This window comes from Pocillopora verrucosa, chromosome 5 (genome assembly GCF_036669915.1).
Source record: "Pocillopora verrucosa isolate sample1 chromosome 5, ASM3666991v2, whole genome shotgun sequence".
Taxonomy (NCBI): Eukaryota; Metazoa; Cnidaria; class Anthozoa; order Scleractinia; family Pocilloporidae; genus Pocillopora; species Pocillopora verrucosa.
Window position 1 is genome coordinate 20781009 of NC_089316.1, and position 27707 is coordinate 20808715.

At 38.3% G+C, this 27707-nt stretch overlaps 2 protein-coding genes and 2 pseudogenes across 6 annotated transcripts; 3 read left to right on the top strand and 1 right to left on the bottom strand.

Moving 5' to 3' along the window:
- The first annotated feature begins 1015 nt into the window (after positions 1-1015).
- LOC136280786 (putative ankyrin repeat protein RF_0381) lies at positions 1016-27093 on the top strand (annotated as a pseudogene).
- Positions 9477-17582, bottom strand: LOC136280979 (uncharacterized). 5 transcript variants are annotated; one of them, XR_010717504.1, is made up of 5 exons: positions 17376-17582; positions 16866-17048; positions 14647-14715; positions 14337-14444; positions 9477-10004 (listed from the first exon to the last, which is right to left on the bottom strand). XR_010717504.1 is itself a non-coding variant. In XM_066167020.1 (4 exons), the coding sequence occupies exons 1-4, from the start codon at positions 17409-17411 to the stop codon at positions 14176-14178; spliced, it is 417 nt and encodes a 138-aa protein (XP_066023117.1). In that variant the 5' UTR covers positions 17412-17582; the 3' UTR covers positions 11444-14175. The 5 variants fall into 5 exon arrangements, 3 of the variants coding, with proteins under 3 accessions (XP_066023117.1, XP_066023116.1, XP_066023118.1); XR_010717503.1 differs by having other exon boundaries at positions 14647-14718; XM_066167020.1 differs by lacking the exons at positions 9477-10004; positions 14337-14444 and adding an exon at positions 11444-14304.
- LOC136281105 (uncharacterized) lies at positions 18496-21446 on the top strand (annotated as a pseudogene).
- LOC136281106 (OTU domain-containing protein DDB_G0284757-like) lies at positions 22197-24790 on the top strand. Its single transcript, XM_066167313.1, is given in 3 exon segments — positions 22197-22481; positions 24489-24576; positions 24579-24790. Coding segments are annotated over 3 exon segments (585 nt in total).
- Positions 27094-27707: the final 614 nt, after the last annotated feature.

The window sequence follows — 27707 nt, forward strand, 5'->3', positions numbered from 1 at the left end:
CTTAACGTTCCAATCTTGGCCCAATCTTGGCCATATTGTGAAAGACTTTACTACTGTGTAGGGGTTAGATTTTGGCGCGCACAGAAAGCTACGCAAGCGTAAGCGCCAGTTGCTCGACATACCTGCGTGGCCCGTGCGGCAAAATAACTTCACGGGATTCGCAAAGTTTCACTTACAGCAAATTATACGAGAAATCTAGAACGATTTAAGCTTATATCTCGTCAAACGTTTAAAGTGACACATTAACGCCTACAACCATTACGTTTTATACGAACCTCGCAAACTTCTAAATACGTTCTCCTGTGATGCCTACGGAAGTATTTAGTATAATTTCTGGTAAGATTTTTGCCGACAATCTGATCGATTCCTCTTACATTGTGTGCTGAGACAGAACCTTTTCACCTCGAGCAAAGCTTCGTCGCACAGCCCAAACAAAGAAGGCGAGCTACTGAGCTTCTTGTACATCTCCGTATTAAAACACACGAAAGGACTCTAAAGCATACTTCACTCTGATTGGGCTGAAAAACACAAAGATTTTCTGGCACCAATCAGATACCAGAACGACTGCGACCGTTTGGAACTAGTCTTGTAAGACAATGTCCCCAGGAGCTCTTCCGCCCTGACTTGAAATCGACTCACACCCCCTGAGTCTTCGAGGATGCCCCAAGGACGGAAAATTAGATTTCTAATGCAGGAGTGGGGAGGGGGTCTTTTGCCAATTTCACGAGGTGTTTCCTTCCATTAAGGCTGTGCTCGATTTTTTCGGGGGTTATTGCTCAACGCCCCAACACCCCACCCCCCCCCCCCCCCAATCAAAAATCTAATGGTCCGTCCCTAAGATGCTATCAGGCCCTACAACTTTTTACGTGGTGAAAGAATTGGATATATATGTATTACTCGCGTTGTTTTTTTTTATATATTACCAAGCGAATTTCAAGTGATAATTTCGATCGAAAACGGGTGAGGATGCTTGTACCTTTCAGGGGTCAAAATCAGTGATCTGGTACCTTTGACGATGTCTCAAACTTTAGTGGACTACCAGAGACCTATCTGGTACCTTTTAGGGTGTTTTTCGCTCAATAAAATACCTGAAATAGGCATTATGCATTACTAGGACGATTTTTTAATAATCTGACTTTAGCCTCTGGAGCACATCGATAAAGGAGTTCTTATTTTTGGGATTTTTCAATTTTTTGTATTTAAATTGGTACTTTTTAGGGGTAGACATCAGTTGTTGCCACTCCCACATGGATAAGACTCAGGTACCTTTTATGATGTTATAGGGGTCGTTTTCGAAGTTCCCGGCGTGCATCCTCGCCCTCTTATGTATAGGGGCTCCCGGGGGGTGCTGATACGTGCAGCACACTTGAAATTTAGCAAGGACAAATTTTGATGTGATTTTCGGTGAAGAGAAAAAAGTTTTGTCAGCGTCTTGTAGCTAGTGCGGAAGGGCCCTTTGCCACTGTGTCCTTAATTACGCGTCTTACGAAGCCTACAAAGTGTTCAGAGATTAGTATAGAAAAATTCGCCTCTGTCTGGATTTTTGGTGGCCTATTGACCAATTCCCAATCGAGACCTTAGTCTGACGGGACGCGTAATTTTGCACAAGGTGGTAAGTAGCCAGGTTATAAGAATTTTCCAGACGTCTTGTGTACTATCTGTAGTACACGCTTACCAATTTCCCAATAGGCTTTTGGAATCGACTTGACCCTACCTTTACCATGGCCGTCCACTTCTTTGGGCACTCTACATCTACTGATGGAACCACGAGTCCACCCAACACCGGTACCGAGATTTGATCTATGATTGGGGCAAATTATAAAATCATCGATATCTTTTGGCGTCTCGAAGATGCCGGCTCGCGACAAAATAAGATCAACTTCAGTTCCTGGATCTCCGCAAGTAACTTGAAATGTCTATTTTACAACTACGCAAGGGAACGACCTGGGATATACAACGTCGGTCTTCTCGATAACTATACCCAAAAGTCCCACCAGCGAACGATTTAAATGAACAGCAAATCTCCTTGTTAGCATATAAGATGAGACGCTTATACAACAGATCAATTAGCTAAATCAGTATGTAGCTTGTCGATCGAATTGACTTTTGCTCACATTCTTTGACTTCCGCGGGCAAAGGAATCATTGATGGATCTGGAAATTTTCATTTTCTGAGTACAGTAATTCTTGGAAGGATTTTATAGATATGCAAAGAGGGAAAAAAACCCATCTCTCAGTAATTCGGAGGTTGATCATCTTTGAATTTATATGTGTCATGGTTGTCATGCAATTAATATAATAATGTGGAGAAGATTTATAAAATGCAAATTAAATCTGGCTAAAATGTGGTAGAGCATAACTTGATCATCGAAACAGCTAATAAAATCATAAATAAACAAGGTAAGAGTGTTATGTTAGATTTTGTTACAATTTGTAGTAATTTATGCCTGTAAACGGTGGCGACAAGTAGGCACACCATGTATATTTCATAGTCGCTAGCAAGTAAATTTTGCCCAAACTCACGTCTCCAGAAACTAGAGCGGAAACGTTAATTAATAATTTCCTTAGGTTTTTTAATTTTCTTCAACTAAACAGCAAGTATGCCACAGAAAATGTCCTAAAAGAATAAAAAAAAATCTGGTAAATCAGCTTTTCATTGCTGCAACAATAGGATTATCAGCATCTTACAGTATAACGCTATGAAAAATTACTGTATATCCTCATATACGTGCCCACACTCAAAGAAGTGCCCTCCCCCGAGGCCCTTTTATCAAAGAAGCTCCCCCCTAGAATTATCACCCTCAGCTTCCCTCCCACTTTCCCAAATAAAAGGAAAATCTGATTCTTTTCCCACTTTATTGATAACTTTTAAGCTTCAACTATTGCTAAATCAGTACAGTTTATAGTTTCTTACTAAACACCCTCTTGGATTAATCAACTTTCTTCCACTAAGTGCCCCTCCTTTCTTACCAAAACTTTAAATAACTCGCACCTGGGCACTTATTCAAGGAAATGCAGTATCTAAAGCTATTAAATTGGTGAAAAAAAGACGTTTGTGTAATTGCTGATTGGGATGAAGCTACTTAATGTATGTAGAACTTCTGTAACTATTCCTGCCTTACTTTCAACTTATACGAAATGTATGGAAATACCTGTAGAACTTTATTATCCCAACACTTATTAATCAAAGCACTATTGGAGTAAACTCCAGAAAGAGTTTGAGTGTGTAGATAGTCTTGAAGCAATGAAGAAGGAAGTAAGTTAGTTCTCAAACAAAAAATTATTTAATTGGTAATCAAAAAAAAGCTTAATTTCCTTGCAGTATTCATGTTGGCTTGTGGGTCATTTAGCAATTGGAGTAAAAAATATCAATATGTTTGTGCTTACCTAACTCTTTCCTTCACAACACTTCTCACTCTTCTGAATTTGTCAATGAAGCTGAAAGGAGGCAAAATATTCCCTCACTTCTACTTAGCACCAATATAGTAAATATAGTAGTATACGTGGTATACTACTAGTATAGCGGCTTTCACTGGCAAATTACATGCAGTGAAATGGTTTCTTGAGAAGGGGGCAACTGTAGCCTGTGAATGCAACAGAGGATGGAACACGTTACATTGTGCCGCACACGGCAGAGACACTGATATTATATCTCTAATCCATACTCACCTGCCCAACATTGAGTCAAAAACAGGCGAGGGTCACACGCCACTAATGGTGGCGGCTTTCACTGGCAAATTACATGCAGTGAAATGGTTTCTTGAGAAGGGGGCAAGTGTAGCCTGTGAAAGCAACAGAGGATGGAACACGTTACATTGTGCCGCACAGGGCGGAGACACTGATATTATATCTCTAATCCATACTCACCTGCCCAACATTGAGTCAAAAACAGGCGAGGGTCACACGCCACTAATGGTGGCGGCTTTGGCTGGCAAATTACATGGAGTGAAATGGTTTCTTGAGAAGGGGGCAACTGTAACTTCTGTTAAGAGTAATGGATGGAATATATTACATTTTGCCGCACAGGGCAGTGACCCTGATACCATTGATCTTGTCCTTACTCACCTGCTGGACTTATGTCGTTAAAGTTGCACTTGAGTCTGGGCTTCCTGTGGCGTGTTGGCTGGGCGTAATGTTTTAGTTCTATTAGGCTAGTTTATTTCAACACTGTGTGCATACAGGCATTTTTCTCAGAATTTGGTTATCCAGCTTTTGAAAGCTTTCATGAAATCAAAGTTATACATAAATTTACCTGAAGACAAAAGTCAGTGGCATGTGGACAGGCTCTGTCAGAGCATAGCCATAAGCTTAAAAAATATGAATGATCCGAATGAATCCTATGTTGCGGTGTTATTGCTGGGCTACATGAGACGATATACCAAGATATACAGCCTCTTAGTGCAGCGTGTTCTTGCTCAAATGTCGTAGGAATCTTCATTTCTCTTCCTAAAATACTGATTGTTTTTGTCTCTTAGATTGCAGATTGCGTGGTGTTGTCAATATTTGATGTTCTCGTGTGGCTTCTACTATACAGGAAAAACTGTCAGTGTTGGAGATTTTTGAAAATGAACACACTCTAATATCAGCCTGAAGTGTATGTCTGTACAATATTGTCGGTGATTTTATTTCTATGTAGTTAAACGTTTTTAAAATTGATATGATGTAATATATATTTCACAACTACGAGGTTGTTTTTTTACTAGAAGGCATTAATTTCGAAGACAGAAGTAAAGATTTCTGCAATGTTACCGGCCTCTTTATTTTTTCCTTATTTTAAGACGTTTTGAAATTAATTTGACTGTGTATATTTTTCAGAAGTAAATGGGTTTTCTTTCAACATATAACATTTTTGTTTTAAAAAACACGTAAATGTAATATTATAGCTGTGAAGTTTTATGCAAAAGTTAGAAATATGAACGTTGAACAGGTTGATGAACAAGTTTATGTCCCAAGCTAAGAATGCGTTTTGATAACATCTGTAGCGAGCTAAAGTCGAGGTTTTAAATACTATTTTATATAATAGTAAATAGCTTTTACATTTCACACGATGTACAGAATATCTCATTTTTCGAGGAAATTTGTTAATAGAATACATGAAGAAATTTCTGCATTCTGATTGGTTGCAGTACAGTTTTCAGTCAACACCAATGCAGAAGAGAGCTAATGCAGTGCAGAACATCGTTAATTCAGTGAAAAAACGATAACGAACTTTTTAATCGCTTAAAAAAGAAAGGCACGTCGAAAAATTTCCCCTTTTACTAAAACACGTTAATTTGACCTAACGCACAATGACGTTTGCAAGGTTTGGATGAATCATTTTGTACGTGTTTTAACCCTCTTTGTTTTTGCGTTATGAGGTGAAGCTATCTCGAAAATTATAGATCATTTATAAATGAATTAGAAGTGACATGATTTTTCTTAAGCAATTTGAAATGAGTAAGCACTCGTAATTTTTAAAAAGACTTCAAATTGCAACTCCAATCGTAACAAATTTTTAGTTAACCTTTGTAAGCGAGGTTATAACATTAGTCAATAAATTTTTATATCACCGAACGAAAGAAAGTGTTGTTTGTCAATGGGAACGACTTTGATATTTCTAGCGTCTGGGAAAGTAGTAAAAAATATCCCTGTTTGGATAAAATATGGAGAAAGGGGAAAGGTGAAGGGAGCAGAATTTATATATCGTCTACGGGGAAGGGGGCCTCTTATTTTCAGAGGGGGAATTTTTCGTTCTTTAGGGGGAGGGGAGGTTGGATCAGTTTTCGCTATAAAGTGGTATAGAGGGGAAGTGGGTGTCTGCCAATGAGGGGGATCATTAGAATACTACAGAGCAGGAGGGAGGGGAAATCAGGTAAACTTTATTCTGACTCAAACAAAATCCTTCGACCTCACCCTCTCCCAGGTCGTAAATAATAAGCGGTCCCAAACAAAAAAAGAAAAAACATTCGAAGGATTGAAGAATTGCGTTCAAGAAGGGTACAGTGGTTAACGCTTCCCAGTCCTCTCCCCATGTTCGCATTAAGTGAGCCTTTGACGATTGTGTTAGCTTCAGTTTTGGCAAAATTTAGCAAACCACTGAAGTAGAGAAGATCGTTATTCTGTTTGTAAACTACTTCAACATACTTGACTTTGCATATCTAACTAGGCCACTCAAAAACTAAGTAATTTAGTTTTATCAATTGAGTTGACAATGTAAACTGGCCACCGTAAACAGCTAAAGTTTCGAGCGTTAGCCCTTCGTCAGAGCAAATGACAAAGAGCTGGCGCTCGAAACGTCAGCTTTGAAATTCTTCACGGTGGCCAATTTATGTTATCAATTCTGTTGATAATACTAAATTACCCTGTTATACTCTTCCACCGACGCAGCACCACAATCTCTTTAGGAACTTGCTCCCTTCACTCAAACACTATTCAGGCAAAGGAATGCAAATAACTTGCAAAAACGCTACGTTAATTTTTCATTTCAAAATTAGCCCTGGCAATTTAGAAAACTGACTACTGACGGCTTGCTTCCTATGATCGAGCACGTACACTTATAAAGTGTTATCGTTGTCAAAAATTGTATAGACGTAGCAGTGTACTTTTTTGCAAGGTTGCATCGTCAAGTACACGTAATTTTACGACAGAAAGCTTTATACGAGCGGATATTTTGCTCATTGCTCGTATTTTCCTCTTTCACGTAACTAAGCATTTCTCAAAATATCCGCTCGTATTGTTAATGCATCTAATAAAGTGTATTTTAAGTAAAACCAAGCTGACCAGAGCCATCTACTGGTGTGAGTTGTTACACTTTTAGCGAACTCTTTGTCCGTCGACGATCAACTGGCTGTTGTCGCGAGGCTTCTTTGGAAGTTGAAACTGACGCTTTCGTGGCCGCTGCCGACGTGGAGGAATGACTAAAGTTGCCTAAGATGTAGGCGTTGGTTGTACTGTATGCTGGACCAGAATGTAGAAGGATTTTTTCTTTCTTCTTTTATTTCTAAGAGGTCTAACCGATATTTAGGTTGTGTGTTCAATACATATTCATTACATCAATGTAATTATACGACCAGAGGTAAGGATTGATATAATCTAGAGCAAGGAAACTTCAATCAAATAAAATTTACGTGTCATTGACATGCTCCTAAGAACATTAAAAGCTTCAGTGGCAAAATAAACTTTTCTTAACTGCATTATTATTTGGTTTATGTGGTGAAACGTATATTGCGCGGACAAGCGCTAGGTATTCCCACGTAAATTGTTTAGCCGTTAACGCGTTTTTATTTCAAGCAGAGAAAATATGGAAAGAGAGAGGAATTTTTGCAATGAGAGTAAATTATAGATAAGGGAAAAAAAAGTGGCGGGGGGGGGGGGGGGAAGGAAGGGGTAGGTGACAAACCCGCCCCGATGTTTCATGGAATGCTGGAAGCAACGCTTCGGCTCTTAAATAAGAAGCGCTGTAGCTTGTATGTTAAAGTTCAACGGAAATGTTTTCTACCCTCTTTCATCAGAAATAAGACCAGCAGTTGTATTTCCCCCAAGCACAGCCCCATTATTGCAATTAACTGCCAAAGCAATAGCCACCGATTCAACCGCCGCCACAGCTGCACCAACTGTAGCGGATACAGCTACATATGTTGCAACAATTTCAGAATCCATGCATTCTAGTCACACCAGCCCGAAGTACGATTACCTTCTCGACCAAAGCCGTAGCTACGGCTGTTGCTTCCTTCATAGCCTCTCTACACTGTCAGAGGGAGGTTTGCGGGATTTAAAGTACAGCCATGACACTACATCAATAACAGACAATGACGCAGTTTTTAGAAGATCATCAGCAGTTTGTCGGCCACAAAATGACTTGCGAGCTAATACTAGGCCAGTAATACCAAATCAGAGAACAAGAAAGCCAGCTGAACATATGCCAAGATGCTGATGTAAAATAAGATTCTCACAATGATCTATATTATACGTATTGTGGATGGCAACGAATAAGGCAACAATGGACAAGGCAATGACTAATAAAATACACAAGCCCCAAGTTGGATTAATTACGATGCCAATTGCAACCCAGTACAAATGGTATAACACCAAGTTTATGCTCATCCTTAGAGTAAATCTACAGCAAATTGAATAAGATTATGTGTTCTTAGGCTTTAAATTTTTTATACTTTAACAGCGGTGAAATAACACCGCGAAAAATTCCAACACTATGACCACAAAAACTGCATAAACGTCTGAAGGACTTACCCATGACTAAATATGCACTAGATGTCAGCAGCACGGCGCAAATAAATGCAGCCTCTATTACTAACAGGAAATAACACAGTAATGTCACACATGTCACATATGACAGAACACCATGAAAGTGCCTTGAAGTAATGAATGCGTCCTGTAGCCTCGATGTCTGAAAAGTGCCCATCTGTGACGCATTGCGCAGATTTCAATCGCGCATCTCGTAAGCTTGGATTTACAACAAAGATCTTGGAGCTGCAGAATAATCAGACAGTACTAGTACAAGACGTGTACTATTGAAAGTGCAATTTTTTATGAGTTTATTGAGTTCAGACTTTGAAGATAGGTTTTTTTGGTCCAGTTGCCGGGGGAATAGAAAGCACTTTGGAACTGGGTCGCTCGATATGCTATTAAGCAGTGATCTAAATTCTGTATGAAACTATGATTATAAATCAGCATGATCTGAAATGAGGAACAGCCAAACATTTTTTGAAAACCTGCAGAAACTGTGTAAATTCTAAGTGCGACATTTTTTTTCAACTTGTTGGTTTTTCTTTTCTTCTCTTTTTCTCTTTACGTAAGTCCATTTAAGTCTTTTCACTCTGTAATTATACTTAATTTTTCATTAGCGCTTTTCTTGTCATTTCGTTGCCGCCTTCTGTCGCTCTGTGCTGCCTGCATAATGTATCATGTAATATAACCGTTCCTCTTTTTTTCGCCAAGAGTAGTTGAGTAATGTTTCTGTGGCCGTAACAATGTAAGTATTTTTATAGTCTTGTTGTTCGTTATTTTTTTTAGGTTGTATATTGTGTAACTGGTGAAACCGTTTGTTATTTTCTTTAGTTTCAACCAACGTCAGTCGTATTAAAGATACAAACTAACTGATCCATTCATGCTTAAATTCAAGCACAAACAAAAGCATTTTAGCAGCTTTTAACTATTTCCCTCCCAAGATCTTAATAGTAATTTTCCTTACTGTCTAGATCAGATCAACTTATAATACCCCACTTGACATTTTCTTACTTCTCTTCACTTGTCTACTTGATATTGTATTAACATTGTAAGGAGAAATTCTGTTTTGGTCACCAATGGAAGTCAAAGGGTTAAATAACAATGCACAAGTAAATAACAAGTCAGTTTTAATAGCATGTTATTATTTTGATAGTGTCTTTATAATCCATGAATACACAGAGAACGATCATAATCAGACAAACTTGTTACAAGTGAGACAGTTACTCAATACATCATTTTAATAGGCATTGCGTTATGCAACGATAGAGCGTGACATTTATGTGCTTTTGGATTACCGAGCATTGTTGGCTTGAAATGCACATTACAAGTATGATGTAGTTACCTATGCATATTAACAAATTTCAAATGGTAAATAAAATAAAGCCTTCTGCAATGACTATCAAAACAAAGTTGTCTTCCTTAGTTTAGATAACATGTCTTGCCAGAGTGAGAGATGGGTAGGTAAAAGCAAAACAGCTGACTTTGGGTGTGGATAAAATGACTCTTAGGAGGTGGATTGGATTCAAGGGTGGGCTCTATTTAATCGTGCAATTAGCAAAGGAAGTTGGGGGAGGCTGCTGAAATGTTTTTTCATTCTAGAGTTGAGCGCTTGAACGATGCCATCCAACACAACTTTCATTCGCTGCTTTCTGCCTGTTCCGTCTCTGGAGTCTATAGACAATCCAAAAGGAAGCGTGGACTTCATCTTGGTGACGTCGCTGTCTCTTTCAGCAGAGTATAACTGATTCAATGCCTTGTTGTCCTCGCTCACAAAGGTGGCGCCTAAAATCGTAAAATTTTAAAAGGAATTAAGGCAACATAATACAAGAACGATGTAGACACAAGATTTATTATGGAACTCGTAAATTTTACTTTAGGAGAAATATTAGGCAACAAGGAGATTTGCTATTGTATTCACGAGAAGTCAAGTTTTCCGGTCGATCTGTAAATTTCATAAGAGAGACTTAGAGTCTCTCTGGCCATGACCAAGTGTGTCGACGCGTGGATTAAAATGCACGCGTGATCTGTACAATACGAGCAGATCACTTGCTTAGTGCATATGCAAACAACAAGGGTGTAACTAGTTCTACCAAAGAGCAACACACGAAGTGCACGACACATCACCAGGCTAGCAGACAAAATCCAAGTATCCCTAATAAGATTCACGGATGGACAACACGACCCGAGAATACATTAGGCGATTCGTACGGGTCACACGATTCGTGAATTTTTCACACGATCCCAAGGGATCGTACGAAACGACAAAATCCACCATGGCCTGAAAGACTCTCAAGTGGTAAAAAAAGTCTCCTTAATAAAATTTATGGATCGACACCACGACCTTACGACTCGTGAATACAACAGACGACTCGCGCGTTAGGAGCTTACGACTCGTGAAAACATTACAGATCATTACACTATCCGTACGGATCGACGAGTCTCTTTTACAACTCGTTACGATCCGTGATATTGGACAATCCTCGCCAAACGTGTGAGTAAAAAACAAAAAACAAAAATGTAGAAATTATGAGAGTCTACAGATAAGTTGTGATCTTTCCCTTGCAAATTGCTTTACTTCTATTTCGGTCCTAAAACAAATTCTTGTCCCCGTTGGGAATATCTCGGCTTCTGCTCGCTAAAAAAATCTAATTAGTTACGAACTTCCCGTTCGCTAGACACAAACAAACAACTCTTGAAGATTCACGTTTTTTTTTGTTTTTTTTTGTTGAGAATACATTCTCCTCACTGGATTTCATGAGGTTTTTCCTCTAAACTCACAAGGATGCTTTCTTCGAAATTACAATAAAACCATTCACGTACTGTATTAAACCTATTCCTATTGATTAAACGTCATCATCCATTTCTGATCTGTGTCACTCTGCGCTTACATTCAACAGTCGCTTCCAGTCGGTGATTAGTAATCAAATAATCAAGTCAAACATGAACAACGAGAAAAGTAAAATGCCAATAATATCAACACTTCTTATTGAAAAAAGAGGCTGTAAATGAAGATGATATGAGAAATCACTTGTTGATCAACTTTCAGTTTTAGGGGGATTAAGGCAAAGCACCAGAGTATAGATGTTACAAAAACAAAAGTAAAATAGTATAATATCACTGATCAGTCCCAGTCCCTCCCCTTCAGCTATTCTATGTTCTTTAAAACCACCTTCTCTCCCCCTTCCCATCACATTTTGGTTGAATTGCACACTTAATTACTGATAGGCATACGGTATACCTTCTGAATCTGACGAATAAGAAAATAATAATTAGAAATAAACCAATAACCGCATTCAATAAATGAACCACCCACAGGCAGGACTCAAATGTTTAACATGTTTAATGCATAGCAAAGTAAAAGAAAGCATATTTTGCCTCCAGTATCAGCTTCAGTGAAGTGTGGGACTTGATTGTTGCGTGAAAAAAAGGGAGAAAATTTTATATGCTCAAACATTCGATGTTTGATCTAGTTGCCAATCAACTTACCTATAAGCCATAAATAGATGTAAACAGCTACTTTTGATCAACATGTTGTTCTATGTTTGAGAACTGACTCACTTCCTTCTTTATTGCTTCAAGGTTTATCTATACACACTCATAAAATCTCTTTTTGGAGTTTAGTCAAATAGTGCTTTGATTAATAAGTGTTGGGATGATAAAGTTCTACAGGTATTGTTTCCATATATTTTCCTGTAAGTTGTAAGTAAAGCAGAAACAGTTACACAAATTCTATACTTACTAAATTTATAAGCTTTATCTCAGTCAGCAATTACATGAAGGTCTTTGCTTCACCATAGCTGATTATTCTAAATAACCTAAGATGCTAATTATAATCCTCTAACATTGTGAAAAAAAAGTTTAGAAATAAATTTACTTACTTTTTATTATCTTTTAAACCCTTTAACTCCTATGAGTGACCAAGACAGAATTTCTCCTTACAATATCAATACAATATCAAGCAGACAAGTGATGCGAATAAAGAAAATATTAATTAGAGAATCATTATTTGATCCAACTCCAAATTCTCCAAACTAACATCACAAAAACTATATGGCAGACAGTAAGGAGAAGTACTAATGAGATCTTGGGAGTGAAAGGGTTAACAACTATTTTTTGCTGGACCTTATTAATTTATTGATCTGTTTGATACAAGCCAGTCTAACTGACAGTTACAATAAGCTGTTTGGCTCAGATATTTTTATCATGTAATGTAAAGCTTATTCACTGAGTATGCACTCTTCTTGTTTGTTCCAGCTCTCTGTTTCTCAACTCAAGTTCATTAATAAGTATTGATTTTCTATATAATATATTATTGTTTTCATATTGTCTTCTATTTGTTTACTTCTACATTTATTTTGTAATTACCTGTTTGATATTAAGCAGCAATAAAATTGTGAAAATAAAACAAAACACAGTCTAGACAGCTGTGTGGAGCTTTGCCTACACACAGTTTACCCTTGAGCCCCTAAGACTGACTTGCATCTAATTTCTCCTTACTATATCATGCCATACCAAATTTAAGAGTTAGGAGAATAGAGGAGATGATCACCAACTAAAGCAGCTCTTGACTGTTACACAAATTCTCCTTGTCAGCCTCTTTGAAAATTTATGGAGAACAGTATGGAGAATATGCATACTGATGTTAGGGTGTAAAGGGTTAAGAGAATATATTAGTAATTACCTCTCTGTAAGTTAATTGCATCAAGCATATACAGATATGAATGCAATTAGCTCAAAAGTTCCAATGTGCAATCATCATCAACATTAAAAGTTATCTTCTGTAAAACCATTTTTAAATTTGCTTTCAATTGGTATTCTGTGGCATCTCTTCAAAATTCATTAAAAAATGTCTATGATACAGTCACATAAAATTTTGACTGATTGCAAGCATATAAAAATGACTCTCTTATCAATTAAGCTTTTACTTTAGTCACCCAGTTTGTGCTTGGAGAATTTGAATGCAAAATGATACATGTAACCCTGAGCTGCTGAACTTAATAAGATGTTCTGTTACATCTTGAGTATGCATGTGGCTTATTTTTCAGTAAGGAAACAAATTCAGGAGCAAAACAACAGGAACAAAATACAGGAATGCTGCGTGTTTAATCACAAAATGCAAAGTCCTCTCAGTAACTCGCAAAAAAAGCCCAACTATCTACGGCTACAAACTCAATCATGTACAACTTGAGTGGGTCACAAGTGAGAAGGATGTCGGAGTTATTGTGACTAGCTCCCTTTCATGGGATTCACATGTCCGTACCATCATCGCAAAAGCCAACAAGCTACTTGGGCTTCTAAAGCATACATGCCCTTTTCTGACCGATGTTTCAGTCAGGCGGTCCCTCTATCTGGCTTTGGTAAAGTCACAGCTGTGCTATGCAACGCAAGTGTGGTTCCCAGCCCAATTCAGTCTCAAAAGTCAGCTTGAAAGAGTACAAAGACGTGCAACAAGATGGATTCTGGGCACCAGAATTGGGGAAATGAGCTACCGAGACCGGCTTATCAAGCTGAATTTGCTCCCTCTCGCCTACGACCGTGAACTTAAGGACCTTGTGTTTCTTTACAAATGTCTGAATAACTACACGGATCTAAACATCCTTAACTTTGTTTCTTTTATTTCCCACGGCTGCACCAGACGAAGTAATTCCTTCAATCTCACAACACCTTCATGTAAAACAAGTACCTTTCAGGCCTCCTACTTCAACCGAACTGTTAAACTCTGGAACTCCGTCTGTACCTTATCACCCCCGTCCAAGTTTTCTAACCCGACCCCCTTTCAAACTTTTGTAGCAAAACACATGTTCTCTCTTGTCCGTTCAGTTTTTGATGTTAATAGTCCGTGCACGTGGTCAATTGTTAGGTCGTGTCCCTGTCATTGATTTTTAGTTATCTAGCACTTTTTCACTGTAAGTTTTTACATTTTTCATTTTTTTTTTTTTTTTTTTCGTTTTTATTAAGGGTAGTGCCCCGCATGGGACTCCATGTCCCGTTCGCACTGACCCTTTTGGCGTATGTCTATCCATTTTTTGTCTCTTTCCTTGTATATGTATTCATTTTGAGCTTGTAGACGTACCCAATAAAGCTGTTAAAAAAAAAAAAAAATTAGGGTCTAACCTGCAATATTGCATTGGACATCCACGTAACTGATGCAGATCAACTCTCTTTGTTCAATTCTCTCAGTTTTTCCTATTTCTAAGCTGCTGTACATGTGTGGAACATTGACTATGGACAGTGGAGAAATATCAAGTAAGCTCATATCATAGCCAGCAAACATCATCCCCAATTACAAACAAAAGAAAGAGAAAATTAAGATTTTTTCTGAGGAGCTGGACTTCATTGTAGTCCCTACATGAGAATGTTTACTGTTCATAACCTTCTTTTTCATTGATGAACCAAATTAGGGCATATATTCAGCCTCATTCACCTGGTGCAGACTCTCTTTGTTCACTTCTTGCTGTTTTTCCAACCTGTGCGCAACTGTGTGGAACAGTGTCTGCTGACAATAAAGAGGAATATCAGATAAGCTGATGTTCTATAACAATGCTTGATATCCAGCATATGTCAGCCCCCAATCATACTAAATAAAAGAAATAGCAAATAAATATGCTTATCAAACTTCACTTCAGTTGTGGGAGCTCTAATACTCCAGTGATGAGCCAGAAGCCAGAACCACTCTGGATTCTTGATTAGCTTAGTGACCCTCAAAAACTGTGAAACTTTGAAAAAAAATCAGTGAGATGGCATGTGTCAGGCCTGCCTGGTCCTCTCATGGACATACTCTTAAGACTGTAATGAAAAAGGGAAATGCATGAGCATCTTCTCCTGACTTGCTGTTGGAAACTGTACGATACGTTAACTAGTCTTAATTTGATTGTAAGACATTGCAGTTTATATAAGGAAAACCTCTTTGTAATGGAAAATACCATTAAAGCAAGTTGCAAACGAGAAAATATCAACTGATAACCAGACTGTCATAAAAATTGTAGAAACATGTAAATCTCTTGCACATTTTTTTTACCCTTTAACTCCCAGAGATAATTAACATGTAACTTCTCTCTATAGTATTCATACATTATCCAGCAAACAGGTAACGAGAATACTCAAACTTGTTAAGCAGAGGTTGTTCTTTTGATCTAACACCAAATTCTTGTAGCTAAATTAAAAGGAAATGTGTAGAAGCTAGAGGGAAGAATAAACAATCACATCTTGGGAATTAAAAGGTTAAAGAAAAGGACAATTTAACCCGCAACCTCAGACGTAAAAGCTGCCAATGGCCTAAGATATACACTGAACGTTATAAGAACACATCTGTAAATAGATTCATTTTTAGATACAACCTTTTATGATATTTTATGCCAGATTTATTGCATCTAGTTTGATCTTTTTTTCTTTTTTTTTTATTGTAATTTTTGGCTGAACCTTTAATCTTTTTATCCTGTAACATTAGATATGAATTTTTATTTAATGAGCAATAAAACATTTATGATTATTATTATTATTATTTATTATCATTACAAATCTGTTTTGTTAACATTTGCTGTCTGTTACTTTTCATTCTCATTAATTATCATATTTTAAGAGAATATGTTGCATCTTAACCTATATACACTTCATTATTTCACTCTAAAGATCTCATTTGCAATTCTCATTACTGTCTGGCATAAAATACTTATAATGTTAGTTCAGAGAATTAGGTATTGGATCAACTAACAACCCCTAATTGATATTTTACTTAAATCTCATCACTTATCTGCTTGATAAGGTATTGATACTGTAAGGAGAAAATCTCTCTTCATCACTTATTGGAGTTACTGGATTTACTTTCCAATCATATACATATGAGAACACCTGAAGGATTCAATTATTCCCCACCCTCCCTCCCTCTGTCCTGAAAGACCCAATCATGAGAAGGTCCATGGTACCTCATGGTGAAGATGCGTTGAAAAAAAATTATTGCCAGCAGAAAAATTCCATTTCTACAACTTTTCCTTGGCAGCCTGTATTTTTTTTATACAACTTTGCATTCCCTTCTACTTGTTAAATTTAAGAAATTACCATTTAAATCTTGACTGTATTATTTTTTTTGCATTTACAAAATGGGAAAATCACAAAATTTACGGTGGGTTAATTAAAAAATTTCAGTTCGCTAAATATCTGTCACTCAAAGAAAACGTACATTTGGGTTGAATGAATCATCGCCAAATTTCAACATCATCCCTTTGAAAGAAGCCAAGTTACTATAGACTAAACATATTTTTCCTCCAGACACATCGTACCAAAAATTACATAATAAGGTCAACTGGCTAAAAAAAGATTTTTTTGTGATGATCCAAATCCAATTTAGTTACAAGCTTGAGTTATATTTCGTCAATCCGATAAATGGCAATCGACAGAAAAATGGTCGATTGTAATCACATCAATAAATTAACAAAGCACAGAAACCAGTAAAACTTCAATTGAAAGGAAGATCACAGATCAATTCAGAGAAATAACAATAATAAAAATTAATCGGAAACAGCGGTTTTATAGCGGTTTACCACTCTAATTTTTTTCCCGCAACCTCCATGTCACTTGCTGAAAATAGCTTAGAAAACATACTGTCGTTGTGGTATTCGCGGATTTCGAGTGCAAAATACAACATACCTTCTTCCGAACATGATCATTTGACCCTTTATGTTCGAGATGACACTGTTTCCTTTCTTCGATGACTTTCTCGCACTGAGTGCCTAGGTCTTGAAGTTCTTCGTGCAACTTCTCCTTATCGACCGGGGCAGCCGACTTGTTAATTCTGCCCTTAGACGACAACACTTGCTTTTCAAGTGATTTCTACAAGCAAAGAATAAAGGACATTTAAAAACAATTAAAAATTAAGAAAAAACGACTTACACCTGCGATAACAACAACGACAAGATATCTCTCAATGAAAGGGACTCATTTAAGATCGGTTTAATCAGCAAAATGCAAGTGCATGGTTACCAATTTCTCAACGGTCTCTCGAATTCTTGAACCAAATTTATCCATTTGAAGCCGAAATATCTTACTGTTGGGCGGTTTAAGACTTTCTGCATTTTCGGCAACAGCTGTACAGTTCGTGAGTTACTCGAGATAACCGATAAGTTTTCCATGAAAATCACGCCAACTACCTAAAAGTACCTTGGTGGGTTTTCGAAGTACTGTTAATCGAATCATTCAAAGGCGATTCTATCTGTCCATCCTCCTCCTCCTCTCCGCTATTTTCATTGTTCATTTTACGTCCTCAGCAATGCTGGGAGACCTCTCGAAGAGTGATACCATAAATTTTCGTTTCACATTTTAGCGATTATCAGCACCAAAATAAGTTCATCCGACCGAAAACCATAACACGAAGAGGCTTCCTTTCTTCGCTTGCATTATGGTTATAAAAAAGGAGCAAGCCTGGGGAGAAGCACACTTCTCCCTAACTAGGGTCGGGTCGGGAAGTCTTTTGTTTTTGGGTTTTTTTTTCAGTTATTTTAATTCCATAACTTTATTTATTTTTATCTTTCTGTTCCTTAATTCAAATGCCTGGTTACGAATTCTTCTGAGAAGCTGAAAATTTTGGAATTTATCGTTATATAAACCAGTATAATTAAAAACTCTTTCCAACGAAGAAATCAAGTTTTTAATGCAACAAGCACACATTGATCGATAAAATTAATGACGATAGATTGTTTTGCAAATCGTAAAGGAAGGAGATTCAGAACAACTCACGGTCTGGGTAATGTGAGCATCGATCATCTGTACGACAAATGATGGCCAAATGTTTGAAGCGTTTAAAAGAGTTTTCATGTGTCTAACTCACATCACCAAACGGTACCCCTATTTCCCTCTTCTAAACAAACAAAATGAAATAAAAACAAAAAAGGAAAGGAAAAGGAGAAGAACAATGCACCCAGCTCTCCGTACTCAGCGTCTAGTCTCGTACCCATATCCTACCGATTAACCGTAATTAATCCTCAAAACCGCTTAGCCGTGGAGGTCTGGGCACAAGGCTACTAGTGTCTAGTCAAAGTGATGACGACGTGTGTTTGGATCACTCCAGTTTAGTTTTCTCTACTTTAATCATTCTATGAAGGAAAGAAAAAAACATTAAAAAAATTAAAGTCGGTAATTATAAAATTATAAAATCATTGAAGCAATCTCTTCGTTTGGGCGAGATCTTTTTTTTTTTTTTTTAAATATTGCTAATCCGTTCATTAACAGGTTTTGGGTATCGCCTTTCTTAAAAATATCACGCACGGGGGCAGCGTAACCGATGGTGACAGTTTGGAGAACTAATCTCACGGCATGTATTTGTAAAGGGACATCAAGTTCAAACATAGATTTGCTCAACAAGCCACATATGGAGGCCATATTAGCTGGTGTGCCTGTGCTGGTCTCCAGGGAATGTGAGATAACCAAGGCTCTCCAGACTGTGGATGGTGGGACGGATGTAGTCATCCCCTCATCTTCACCAGAGGAATGGGCAAACAGAATTCAAGAGTTATCACAACGATCTCCAGATGAGAGATATGCCTCTGCAGTGCGTCTGAGAGAGAATTATGGGAAAAGGTACCACTGGAAGGAAGAAAGTGAAAAGTTTATGAAGATGATTCTACAGTTGGCTCCCAGTCCCACTCCTAAGGAGACTGTAATCACAGGTTTGCTTTGGTACCAATAACTATCATGTCTAAGTCAATTTCAGCTTCAAAGAATATTTGCACTGTCAGAATTACTGTGTTTCCTTGAATAAGAGCCCATGTTCTAATAAGTGCCCCCCCCCCAAATAAGCATTCACCACTTAGACCGTAATTTCAAAAAAGCACCCTCTCGAATAACTGCCCCCCCCCTCCACCCTCATTTTGTTAAAACAGTAGGGATACAATGAAAACCTGTTTCTATTGCCACTTTTTTTATAACTTTTTGGACTTAACCTACAGTCGAATCAGTGCAGGAGAATAGTTTCTTTTCCATTCAGTTATTTCTATCTCCATGTGATTGAAGAGTTCCCTTAGGTGTCTTATCTGTTCTTATAAATTTCATGCCATTTAGCACCTTCCATCCAGGAATTTGCCGCCCCCCTCCCCCCCCCCTTTTTGCAGGCACTTATAGGAGGAAATATGGCATCCTGAAATTAAAGTGGATGAATACTTGACTGAATACCAAAGCGACAGCTAACAGGCATTTTCAATCACAACCGAAACTTGACACAGTTAACACAATTAATATCGACCAAGCCTCAACTGCACATTAAAACATCATTCCAGTTAATTACTATCAGTTCTGGTAAGAAGTTTCTAACATTATAGATTAAGACAGGTGTAACAAATTAATCTCAATTGTCAATTATGCAGTTAAACCGAAATTAATAAGAAATTTGTGTTTGAACAAGGCCCTTTTTGATAACAGTTCTATAATTAAAATGATACTCGGTCTTCATTTTCCCCTTAAAGTTACTAGTTCCGTCACAACTCTTCCCTCACTACACCCTTCTTGCATTACTTTAATTTCTCTTCAAATTGTTTGATTTTAGGTGGCACTTTTGTGAGCTAGGTCAACATAGCTAGCAAGAACACTAACCCCCCCCCCCCTTCCAATCGAATAATCATCCTCTCCTCCAATTAGCGACTTCCTTCCAATACAGTCTGGGAGCAAATGTCATAAGATAAGGTCCCGTGTGAAGTTCGTGCTGAAAGCAAGCACCTAGTGTAAAAGTGTTCATTAGGTCCTACTAAACATGGAAAGTTTTGGTGCCAGCTTTGCCACTTGCTCAGACGGCTTTTAAGGGGGGGTTAAATTCTGACCCATGAAATCCAGCGTGAAAACGAGGCTAAAACACATAATTCCTCATAACTTTGTTAATAACAGACTAAAATACACCAGACTTGCTCACATGATTGGGCATGATCCTCCCTGTTGGTTTATGCTAATTTACATAGGTCACGTGACCTTATGCATGTCAGCGAGGCTGAAACACATAATTTACTATAAATTTGTCAAAAAAAATCCTTATCATGCCAAACTTGCTCATCTTAGTCAGTTAGACATCTTGCATCGATTGGTGCCACTTTGTAGTGTCACGTGACCTCATACATGGAAATGAGGCTGGATTGCAAAACACGCCAAAGGTGAACACATCATCCAGGACAATAACGTTGACTCATTGAAAGGCATATTAATGCTGTATGTATAGCATTTGAATGAAATTGAAAAATAAAAGCTAAAAAGCTGCAATGATAATGTATTTCGTGTGGCTTATATGACTTTATTATGAGCGATTTCTACAATCCTATTTCGCAATGGGAGACAAGTCGTTGTGGCATGGGGAACGGAATGTGAGGCAGCGCACAGAGACGTCAGGCATTTACGAAGTACACAAGAAGAAGCCGACACGAAGATTATTTTACATGCTCTGGATGCCTCTGCTCAAGGTGCTACCCAACTATCTATATATTCTCCTGACACTGATGTTCTTGTTTTGGCTCTCCGACGGTATCCAGATTTGTGCTCCAACCCTTGCTTTGTTACTGGAACCGGCAGTAGTCGTAGAGTTATCAACTTAAAGTCAATCGCAGACGCCCTTGGGCCCACTAAGACGGCTGCGCTGCCAGCATTTCATGCGTTGACCGGAGCAGATGTTGCTGGGAGTTTCTCTGGAAAGGGAAAAGGCATTTGTTGGGATGAGTTTGATAACACCAGCACTCCTATCTTGCAAGCTCTTGCTAACCTCGGTTGTGGGGAACAGCCAGATGACGGCACAAGAAGTGGAGTGGAACAGCTGGTTTGTCGGATGTACCAACCAAAGACAGACATCAAAACTGTCAAAGCCCTCAGATGGTCCCTCTTTAAGAAAAATCAAGCTGAGTCTGAGAGGTTGCCGCCCACACAAGCTGCTCTCCATTAAGCCATACTGAGAGCGCACTACCAGTTTGGAACAACGATCATGTAGCAAACCCGGTGTTGCCCTCACCAGAAGGCTATGGATGACAAGATGAAGATGGAAAGTGGGTACCAGTCATGAAAAATCCTCCACCAGCTCCAGAGGCAATTATACAGCTTGTCCGATGCAAGTGCGCCAAGTCCCGTTGCTCTAACAACCGTTGTCAGTGTCAAAAAGCCGGACTTGTCTGTACTGATCTCTGTCTGTGCTCTGAAGATTGCCAGAACGAGTATGCTGAAAGTGATGATGAGTATGATGAAGACGAAGTCGAACAGGAAATTCCATAGGAATGGACAACAGAACAATGTATATAGATATTCAGTAAGACTTTCATAACTGTATATTTAGGAGTGGATTTTTTTGACAAATTTATAGTAAATTATGTGTTTCAGCCTCGCTTTCATGCGTAAGGTCACGTGACCTATGTTAATTAACATAAAGCAACAGGGAGGATCATGCCCAATCGTGTGAGCAAGTCTGGTGTATTTTCGTCTGTTATTAACAAAGTTACGAGGAATTATTTGTTTTAGCCTCGTTTCCATGCTAGATTTCATGGATCAGAATTTAACCCCCCTTAAAAGCCGTCTGAGCAAGTTGCAAAGCTGGCACCAAAACTTTTCATGTTTAGTAGGTCCTAATGAACACTTTTACACTAGGTGCTTGCTTTCAGCACGAACTTCACACGGGACCACATTTGCTCCCAGACTAATAAGTGCCCTTCCTTTTAGCCACAACTTGAAATAATTCGTGCCCGGGTGTTTGTTGGAGGAAATGCATCTAAAGTTATTAAATGTGGTGAAGCCAGGACCTTCCTGTACCGGTAATTGCTGATTGAGATGAAGCTTCGTCATACATTTAGTATTTCTGTAACAGTTTTTTGTATTTCTGCTTTACTTTCAAATGAAAAAGGATATATTCCGAAATACCTGTAGACCCTTATCAACCAAAGCACAATCTGAGAAGAAATGAGTTAGTTCTCAAACATAGTGCAATGGTGATCAAAGAAGAGCTTTTTACATGTATTCACGTTTGCTTCCATGTTATCGTTCAGCCTTCTGCTTCTAGGGCTGCTTGAGCGAACCCTCCAGAATCTTCAGCGGATGCAACTCGGTGCAAGCACGGCCAATAACAACACTACCTTGACAGAGGAGTTAACAACGATTGTATCAGATAGGGGCTTCAGAATTTCTGACAATCAAGCGTCAGGAAACTGCATGTTCCATGCCTTCTCAGGACAACTAGAAACCATTAAAGGAATCAAAATCCAACATGGCGAGTTGAGACAGTCTTTAGTTCAGTACCTGAGGGAAAACCCAAAACTGGTGAGTTGCTGCTATGCTCATGAGCAAAAAGATCCAGAGGTTGATCAGTAGTTTTGGTTACTGTGCTTATTTCTCTTTCCGTTACATGAACCGTCACTCGTCCTTGCTATCTTCAAACATTTTTTCAGGTTGGCTTGACAATTTTTCGACAAGAGAGGCACTTTGACAGTGAGGTGTCTTCTCCTAGAGCTCGTTAATACCGGAACCCTTTATAGGATTGTGTCGAAAGCTCTTAGTCCACGTTGTCTCTGCCCACATTCTCATATAATTCGAATGGACTCTTTAGTAGAGTATTGTACTTAGTTATGTAATTCAGAATCAATGAGCTACCGTCAGCTCAGCTCTGAATAAGGCGACCACGTTTATTGAAGACCTTCCTATCAGTCTAAACGATATTCTTCTTACACTGAATGTTTTGATTTTTAACTCGTGAATTGCGCGCATGCGCAAGAGCGAGTTGTAGATACGATGTGGGGAATGGCAGTCGCTCGCTCGCTCCCTCGCTCGATTGGTCGATTCCTGTAAACTTTTTTTTTCGATTTTAGGCTTTTGAGTGCATTTGATAGTTTTTGGCAAGCAAAAAACAAATGAAATGGTGACCTTTGTTGCTAAGAATAGTGGTGGGGTGACAAAGAAGCCAATGATAATCTTAAAATGGTTTTTTTTTTTTCGTTTTAGTTTCAACAAGAGGCGCCAGCGACTGGCAGGCATGCAAGGATTCACATTGAAATAACAAAACAACCTTCGTTTTTCATAAAATTATAATTTACAATCCTTGAACTTGAAAACAATCCGAAGATTCATTGAAAATATCCTTTACTGCGAAGCGCTCGGAGTTTACAGATGTTCAAAAGCTTTTTCTGCTACGGCGTGAGATTGAGGACAAAATCGATCATTACGCTTCGTATCGTGTGTTTTTCCTGTGTCAAGCAACAGAAGATGCCGGCGACTAACGAAATTACAAGTTAACACGAAAATCAAATAACACCTAAACAAACAATTGTAGCTACCGATTTTCTGTGAATTTTTAAAGAACAATTTTCTTTTAAGTTTCAAGACAATTTGAAGATTCAAAATACATATTACGTACTAAAATGCGAAAGTTATACACCACAAAATTGATAAATAGGCCTGAAATGAAATTCTATCTTGTTATTGATTCAGTACGTTGCCTAGCACGTGACTAAAATCTACTCAGGCGAAGATCCAAAATGACGGTGGCAGTCTTGGCTTAGTTATATCATTCAAAACTCGTTCCCGTTTGTCTCATTTGATAAAGAGGGAATCGTTAATGTTTTCATTAACACAGTATTGCCTTGATTTTCCAATACTTACAATGATAGACAGTAAATTTCACTTTTCACCTACATTTACTTCCAACCTTTTCTATTGAACCAGAAACAAAAATGATATATTTTTAAAACACATGACATCATCCACCCTTGTCAAATGCAATAGCATGATCATTTCAATTCTAATGCCTTCTTATCCCAACGTTACTTTGTTTCTTTGCTACATTAGCGAACACTGAACTACTGCTCGTACTCCAGATATGACAATCAACCACAAAATTCCCTAAACCAGATAACATTGAACATAATCCAAGAAAATCGTGTGTCAATTCACGAGTTTGCTCACAGAGAACTTTGATCTCTATGGAGGGACTTAATTGACACTTTACTGGCATGGTCGCGTTTGTTTAAATTCTCATTTTTTAGAATGGTGAGGTACCTGTGAACGGCTAAACATTTATTCGCAATAGGTTTATGGCGAGTTTGTCTGTTATCGAATGGGTTCATGATCATGTTGAGACGCAACTGCTGCTGCCCATTTAGATTCCTGCAGTGCGACACTTACGTGATGTTTGTTTTAGCTTTTGCCGTTTGCTCACCGCCTTCAAATGTTATTACTGACCTTTCCATTGTAAAGAAGTTAATTTTCTTGTCAAGTTTTCCTTGAATTGTGCTTGGCCCTTTTCAAAAGCTATTTGGAATTCCCTTCTTACAGCCTGATGGAACAGATCTGTGTCACTTTGTCCATGGCCACGAAACATGGGCTGATTACCTGACATATATGAAACAAGATGGCGCCTGGGGTGACACGTCATTCTCTGTGCAGCAGCGAATTCCTTTAAAACGTGCATTCATGTGGTCAGCAGTCTACACAATGATGTAGTCATCAGGCCACATGGTCTTGTTGACGAAAACAAGCCACTGGTGCTGGGACATATTCATGAGGTACACTACGTTAGCCTTTAACCCTTAAAAGGTAAGAAGGGAAAAGCACACGTCACGCGCTTTTCATTTTGAAAATGATAAAGATCAATTAACATCCGTAGCGAAATTCGAAACGGATGGAAAGGGTGGATCAAACATACCAATAATGATTTTCCATGTATCCCTTTCCTACAAAATTCTCGTCACTCTAATGACTTTTTCAATGAAGCCAAAAGGAGGCAAAAAATTATCTTCCTTATACTTATAGTTAGTGAAAAGGCAACTGAAATTAAATCGAATCGAGACTTTGCTTTAGGCTTTTGGTTAACGAGCTGTTAAGACATTTGTTGCTACCAATCTGTTACAATTGTTTTGATTAGTCGTATCGAGATAGCAGCCAGTTTCAGTAGAAGTTTGAAATGATACAATCTCCTCGCGGGAGGTGATTTTAACGAGATATGACGCAGTTCTTGACCAACCAGAGTGCATGCATCTCTATAGTCACAGGCAATTGTACCTATCAGTCATTATTATTATAATTAGTATTATTATTGTTACAAATTTTCTCGTTACCTAATTTTTCTATTGACGTCGCTGGTTCCAAAACAGACAGTGGCGTCACTGAGAAGAAATCCACGCTTCCTTTTGGATTTTCTGTTGACTCCAAAGACGCAGCAGGCATGACGCGGCTAATGAATGCTGTTGAACATGTCAACATTCAAGCGGTGAAGAGTCTGATTGAGAGAGGAGCGAATCCGTCCCTGACGAGCAACAAAGGATGGAATGCGTTACATTTTGCCGCACAGGTTGGAGACATTGGTATCATTGATGTTATCCAGGATCACTTCAGTACTGAACATTAACTCAGAGACCAAGGCGGGTCAAACGCCACTAATGATAGCGGTTTCATTTGGCAACTTAGACGCAGTGGAATGGTTTCTTGAGAAGGGGGCAACTGCAACCTGTGTTGATAGCAATAGATGTAACACGTTACATCATGCCACAAAGAGCGGAGACACTAATATCATTGATCTTATCCATACTCGTTTGCCGGACATTAAGTCAAAGACCAATGAGGGTTACACGCCACTAATGGCAGCGGTTTTATCTGGCAAATTAGACGCAGTGAAATGGTTTCTTGACAAGGGGGCAACTGTAACCGGTGTTGATAGCAAAGGATTGAATATATTGCATTTGGCCGCACATTCCGGTAACATTGGTATTATATCTCTATTCCATACTCGCCTGCTCGACTTTGAGTCAAGGTTCGTCGATGATTACAGGACCAAGGCGGGTCGAACGCCACTAATGGTAGCGGCTTCATTTGACAAATTTGACGCAGTGAAATGGTTTCTTGACAAGGGGGCATCTGTAACCTGTGTTGACAGCAGTAGATGGGATGCATTACATTTTGCCGCACAGGGGGTGACCTTGGTACCATTGATTGTATCTTGACTCTCCTGCCGGACATTGAGTCAAGAACAGCTCAACGTGAAACACCTCTAAACATTGCTGTTCGTAGGGTAATTTTCTGGCTGTAAAGTATCTCCTTGAGAGGGGAGCCAATCCTTTGGCTACAGATATCAACGGACATGATTCTTTACATCACGCCTCATCACAAAAAAGAGATTTCATGGACTTGCTACTGAGTGAAGTGGATAACAGTGAGTCGACACTTGGCAATGATTAACTCAGGTTGGTCTGATAAGTTCTACAGGTTATTTTATGTTCCTTAAATCTTTATTGTCAGTATGTAGTTTGCTGGTTTGTTTGCCGCGTCAACTTTAAAGCTGTTGTATTAACTATGTGGTTCTATTGCTGCCAATGGAAATGTTTTAGAGACTATAATATTTTAAGATTTTACCCACTCAGTATATACCTATGTGCCGTCTCTAAAGGTCATGTGCTATGTAACATTTTCGGTATTGAACAGCGTCTTTCGTTAAAGTTCACCTCTTGAACCTGAGCTTCCTGTGGCATATTGGCTGAATGTTATGATTTAATTCTATCAAGCTGACTAATTTCAATCACTGTGTGGATAAAGGTATTTTTTCTAAGAATTTGGTCACCCTCCTTTTGAAAGCTTTCCTGAAATTAAAGTTGTACAAGTCACCCGAAGACACAAGTCAGTCGTATGTGGACAGACTTTGTCAGAGCACAGCCCTAAGCTAAAAACAAAGGAATGATCCGAATGATTCGTATGTTGGTATTAGTGCTGGGCTGCCTGTGGTATGAGACCATATGTATTAAGATATACAGCCTCTTAGTGCTGGGTGTTCTTGTTCAATTGTCGTAGGAATCTTCATTTCTCTTCCTAAAATACTCATTGGTTTTGTCTTTTAGGTGGCTTGCACTATACAGGAAAAGATATCAGCGTTGGAGAGTTTGGAAAATAAACCTTAACTGCCTGAAGTGTATATCTGTACAATATTACCAGTGTTTTATTTTTATCTAGTTAAACGTTTTAAAATTGATGCGATTTTGTACACATTTCACAAGTAAAAAGATGTTTTTTTTTTCTCTAGAATGCGTTGATTTAAATCTGCAATGCTACCGTTTTAAAATAGTATGACTTTGTATATTTTTCACAAGTAAACGGATTATTTTTTTTAACCGTATAAATTTTTTTCAAAGAACACGTAAATGTGTACAAGAGCTGTGTAGCTTTATGTAAAAGTTGGAAATATGAACGTATATTGCATTTCGTTGAACAAGTTTTTCTCAGCTGAAAATGTCTTTTGATAACTTTTGTACCGAGATAACATCAAGGTTGGAATATTTGTTAGGTTTGACAATATGAAGTATGAATTCAGAAGTTTAGCCAGTGTGTTTTGCATAGCAGATTTATTTTAAAATACTATTTTATATCACAGTACATGGCTTTTACTTTTAACACGATGTGAAGAATATATCATTTTTCAAGGGCACCTGTTAATAGAATACATGAAGAAATTTCTGCATTCTGATTGGTTGCAATACAGTTTTCATGTGACACCAATGCAGAAGAGAG